The sequence below is a fragment of the Ruditapes philippinarum genome, unplaced genomic scaffold (assembly GCF_026571515.1).
Source record: "Ruditapes philippinarum isolate M1 unplaced genomic scaffold, ASM2657151v2 ctg13111_1_1_1_1, whole genome shotgun sequence".
Taxonomy (NCBI): Eukaryota; Metazoa; Mollusca; class Bivalvia; order Venerida; family Veneridae; genus Ruditapes; species Ruditapes philippinarum.
The window spans coordinates 20,532-26,491 of NW_026857068.1; the positions used below are offsets into that span (position 1 = coordinate 20,532).

The following is a 5,960-nucleotide window of genomic DNA, read 5'->3' on the forward strand; positions in this document are numbered from 1 at the left end:
GCTACACAATTTTAATGAAATCGAAACAAGAAGGTATGAATTTATTTTTCTAGATTTGTTTTCCGATGTTTTAAATCTTTTACACTTAACTGGATAAAGATTTTAGCAAAGCAGACGACACTTCAGTATGATAGTGTTAATATATAGACAATTTCTCTGTATTGATATGTGTAATTGTTATTTTCATAAACATACAAGGAATAATTTTCTCATTTAATATGTACATTCATGGGCTAGAGTCTCTAAATTATTTCATGTATCTGTAAGAAATAAACTTGACATAATTATGCACACACATATTTAAGTGTGATATAAATTTTTCTTATTTCTAGATTTGATTTTGAAATAGAGAAATAGAATAAATTCTCTTCAGCAAGTTGAAACACGGACAGTGAATGAGACCTCATAATTAATTCTATGTAATTGAAAATTATCCGAAATGTTATGCGTAAATATTATTTAATCATTAGGCCTTTAAAAGAACAAACAAAATGTGTGCTTGCAACTTATTTGGGTTACTTATAAGGAGAAATATAAGATAAGAAATGAAATAATTTAGTGCCTCATTACCCTTTACACCGTATTACGATCACGTGATTTGAGATAACATAAATAAGAATGCATTAAATTACTAAACATAAATAAGGGTGTATCAGGTTACTAAGTCATTTTTTTAAAGCCGTATTTAATGTCATTCGATAAACAACTAAATATTGTACAGTTCAGCTTTCAAGAAAGATATAGACTTAGAATAGATAACAAAATATTTATTTCAGAATGGCAGACGGAAGTAATTTTCAGTCGTTAAAAGACGGTTCTGATGCAGATTTTGAATTCACGTTTACACCTTGCAGCAAAGACAATATAAGAGAAGAGGCTGACAAGTATTGCCCTGAGTGTCACGAATATTTGTGTAAAACATGTACAAGATACCATAGTCGACTCAAGGCTTCACAGCAACATAAACTGCTGGATAAAAGCGATGCTAAACAAGGTGTTGTTGTTTCCAGGATTAAATGTCTTTTCCATCAAGACCGAGAAATTGAAATGTACTGCCTTTCACATGATATGGTGTACTGCCTCCTGTGTATTGCAACAGAACATAGGTAATGATTCTAGTATATATAATTGGAAAACATTTTAGTTACTTTATTTTATAACGTTTTGTTAATTGAATGGTTGATTAAGTTCCACTGTAAATAAGATAAAGTATAGCCTCCAGTTTAATCATATACAGCATATTTCAAGAACATTAAGGGACCAAAAATACTTCCGGTAAAATTTTGAATTGTGAACGCACATAGGAATATGAAAATTATTTTTAAAGAATGTTGATAGATTAAATGCATTCTGCTCATTGTAAGAAAATCAAAATGGAAAAGTTATTCACTGAAAGGTTTTACAGCAAAGGCACTGTATACTGTCAATATATTAACATAAATATTTATTCGTTATAAAGCATGCTAGAAGCTTGGACGGTAGCTTGCAATACCACTACATGAACAGGCCCAATCACACCGACCCTTTTCAGTTTTGCCGTTTTGGGCGGTCTTTAGAGATTCTGTTTTTGCTCTTTTTTGAATCAAAATTGCATATTAAATTGTACCTTAATTACAAATTGTAGGTCTTGTGACGAAGTAAACAAAATTGAAGATGTGTCAAAACAATGTGTCACTCAAGCGGAGATTCAATCGCTATTAGATGGGACACAAACTGTACAAGACAAGATGAAGTCACTTACAGTTAAACAGAAACAAAATGTAACTGCAATAGAGAAAGAGAAGGAGGCTATTGAAGGGAAACTAGATGATACAGTGACAAAACTTATCGAACATATTAGAAAATTGAAAAGAGAGACAACAAAATGTTTAAATGATAAATATTCTACATTGAAGGAGGAACTCGTGTCTGCTATCAGTGTATCAGGTCGCACAGCTGAAGATTTAAAACAAACTAAGGAACAACTGCATACAATTGACAGTCTGGACCTAGAGCAGCAATTTGTCCGGATGAAGTTGATGAAGAAGACAAGCCAAGATGCAAACACTTTTATAACAGAAGGTGAGGCAGAAGGTACAAAATTTATCGATTTTACTGTAAATAAAGAGCTGACGGACATCATCGCAAAAGCAAATTCTATAGGTGACGTGACAACTGGAATTGTCGGTGAGCAGAAATTGAAACAGAGGCAGTACACAATAAAGTCAACGAAAGTGATCAATGTGAAGCTGAGTAATGACAAACAGGGATGTTGCATATCTGATATATGTAGACTTCCTGATGATACGATCCTTCTGACTGATTTTAACAATAACAATATAAAAAGACTCAACACTAATGATAGTGTACAAAACGTCTATGATTTTGATGCTTGGCCTACAGGTATATGCTGTGTTAGTAACAGTGAAATGGCTGTGAAATTTAACAACAATAAAATACAACTTTTTACCGTTTGCTCATCTCTGTCCAAAGGAAGGACTATAAATATAAACAACGGTGGATTTTTTGGATTAGCAATATGTTGTGGTGATCTATGGTCATCAACACAAAATGGTGTTAACGTATACAGTACATCATCAAATCTTGTTAAATCTATCGTCAATGATCAAAACGGGAAGTCTATATTTAAATCCAATGTTCAGCATATGTCTGTCACTTCTGGCACAGTGATTGTAACAGATGGCTCTGATGGAGCTGTTTGTCTTAACAAAGATGGTACGGTCATTAGAGAGCTGAGAGACAGAAGATTGAAGAATACTCGAGGTGTATGTGTAGCTGATGATGGAACGATATTTCTATGTGCATATCAATCTAACAACATCGTTATGTTCAACAGGGATGGGAATTGTCTCGGAGAACTGATCGGGAAAGATTTTGGCTTAAAAACACCAATCAGTATGTTCTTCGATGGGAGAAGAAATAGCTTAATTGTTGGATGTGGCAGCACAAACACTTTATTCGTAATTGAATTTGATTGCTAAAAAATTTCATTACTTTCAACTCCAACTGATAATAAAAGAAAACGTTGATAGAATTCTAACAATTGTTGATAGAATTCTGATATCAATTAACTGTCTTAATAAATAACTCTTCTCAGTTGTTTGGCTATAATTGCTAAATAAGTATCAATGCTGTAAAGTATTTGATTGACATAGATAGCGTCAATTATGTTAACTCTTATAAGAAAAACAATGCGAATTATTTAAAATGCTATTTATATGCACCATGGTTTTATTCTTTTGATGACATGTATTAGTACTAATTGCTGTATAGAAAATAATAAATACGAGTACACATTTAAAATATTATAAATTTCTTTGAAGCGTCAATATTTTATTGTTCTATGAACAAGATAGAATGCTTGTCAATTAAATATTATATGATACAAGCTCTTGTTAAAATTATGTGATTTGTTTCAATTAAATTAAAAAAAAAATAGAACTCTGTAATGGATATATTTTGCTAAATATTTGAAGGTGATACAAAACGAACATTTATTTTTGTTAAACGTTTTAGGCTTTAAATGAACATGTATCAAATAACACATGTGCATATTCGGATTGATTTTTTGTGATGAATGTAAGAAAATTTTAATAATCATCATGTTTTAAATAGATTGTTAATATGTTCGAATGTTGGAACATTTCTGTAGATTCGTTAATATTCACGAAAAAAATAATATAATTTATACATTCTTGTTACTTACATGCTATAGACTTAGTTACCATTTTTTAAATTCCAAGAAAAATACTTGTACAACTCGTATTTGACAAGAATTATCATGAGTAATAATCAAGTAATGAATGAAATCAAGAACAACAATAATTACAATTAACGTACATGTATCAACTATTTAAAGTAAAATGTGTCACGCCTACGTATTATGTAGTAATGATTATATGCTATCTGAATCATATGGATATAAATTATATGTATACAATTTTATGTTAAATAAAGTATATGTATGTATGCGTGCGTGCGTGCATGCGTGTGTGTGTGTGTGCTAAACGAAGTGGTTTTCATTATTTTCTTGATAAGGAATCGTTATACGTTCGTTTTACAGTCCAAACAAACAGTGATCTTTCTTGAAATAAAAAAAAATCATAAAAAGCCGTGATCGAGAATCAAACTCAGATCATCACTATACTGGCAACAGAGATATGCACTGTGCCATGGAGGCATTTGAATTTTACGAATTTGAAAAATGACATATAGGTGTATTTAAATTTCTTCTTGATTTCAAGTGACGAATAAAAATAAATCTCTATATATCATATTTTTTTACATTGTTTTTGTATAGTTAAATATTTTGAGCTTCAATAAAATATAAATATGTCGAAACATTTTTTTAAACAAAATAGATAGTTAAAACAAACGGATTTCTCCGATATATATGACAATATTAATTCTATTTCGGAACAGCATTTGAGTGACCTTCAAATTTATCTAGTAGGCCGTTAAGGTGAAAACAAACAAGAGAGTTATCATGGACATTAATCGCTCACCTATATGCCATAAAGTTATAATTTATTTGATGTAGAAGCAGATGAATAGTTCACATTCAAGGTCACCCAGACTAACAATAGGCACTTCAAGCACTGAAAGAGTTTCACTTCGCAATACATTTGTCAAATATCAAAGGTCTTGGCCTTGTGAATTCCAAGGAGAACGTGTATCTTTTCAATGTAACAATTTAGTAGTGCACAATGTGCAACATCATTCTTTTTACTCCAGGGTCATGATTTATTCATTTTTGTAGAGGTCCACTAGACAATGCTAACCATTTAAAGGAACATTTTTTCTGCGTCTGAAAATAATAATAAAAAAAACAAAAAACAAAAAAAAACAATAACTGACTTTATTTCCAAATGAATTGACAAAATGGTATGACATTTTATGTATGTAATTAAAACTGATGTTTTGCTGGTGAAATAAATTCTATATAATGCACATTTTTGTATTGTAAATATTTTCAAGTTGGTATACACGTCTGTTATCAAAGCAGAATACTATTAAGATGAGAATGTATAACAAGCAACCCGAATTCATTCAATTTGCTACTTCTTCTTACTTTCACTTTCAAATACTGTATTATATTTGTATGACGTCAAGAACAGGAAGGGAGAAAAAAGTATAATTTAATGGGAAAAATCTGGACGACATTGGGCAGGCAATAAAATCGTTCCACCAATGTACTCATTAAATTTAGTTCCATCATTGTACTCGTCTTTTTAAAAAAAAAGATGTTATGCAACTTTACGAATGATGGAAATTGTTCATGATACACAAATTTACAATTGTGTGCAAGATGTTATTGCCAATTTTGCTTCTCAAAATGCATTTCATTCACTGAAAGTACCTGTTTTCCCATTGTATTCAACACCAAAAACAACTTTTTTCGACTTTCAAGGTTAAACAGAGAGGCAATACCATAAGTAACAGTATGAGGTTTTTATACAGGGGTTCCGTGCAGCCTCGTTTTATATACAAATTTAACGTTAACTGTTTGCTTACCAAAATTTTACCGTTTTTACCGAATTCTAGCCCGCCATTTTATGAGTCAATTGTACGATTTCGGTCACGTGGTCATCAGCAGTGTAGCTTATAACAACATTTGCTGGTATTGATGTTTCCATTTGAAACAAAAGTGAAAAGGCACAAGAGAGAAATGTGCAGTTTTTTTGTTTGCTGATTTCTAATATAAAAAATATGAAATTGCGATAAAACAGTTATAAATTGTAAAACTCGTTAGTTACGAGGGTATAACACTGGCTGGGGCGATAACACCATCGATGTCGCCCCAGCCAGTGTTATATTCTCGTAATACTTTAACTATTACATAACAAAAATGATACATAAAAATCATTGCAATATTAGCAAAGCAGTTGAAATTCTCCCCAGGTCAGACGGAAAATGTCGCATAAAATATGAGATATCTTTTCCAACAGCGGTAACGTTAG

General features: G+C 31.3%; 1 protein-coding gene across 1 annotated transcript; it reads left to right on the forward strand.

The window, feature by feature from the left end:
- LOC132748662 (uncharacterized) lies at positions 1-4,852 on the forward strand. The gene is made up of 3 exons (XM_060738271.1): positions 1-33; positions 777-1,106; positions 1,625-4,852. Exons 2-3 carry the CDS (start codon positions 778-780, stop codon positions 2,979-2,981), a joined length of 1,686 nt encoding a protein of 561 aa, XP_060594254.1. The 5' UTR covers positions 1-33; position 777; the 3' UTR covers positions 2,982-4,852.
- The last annotated feature ends 1,108 nt before the right edge of the window (positions 4,853-5,960 follow it).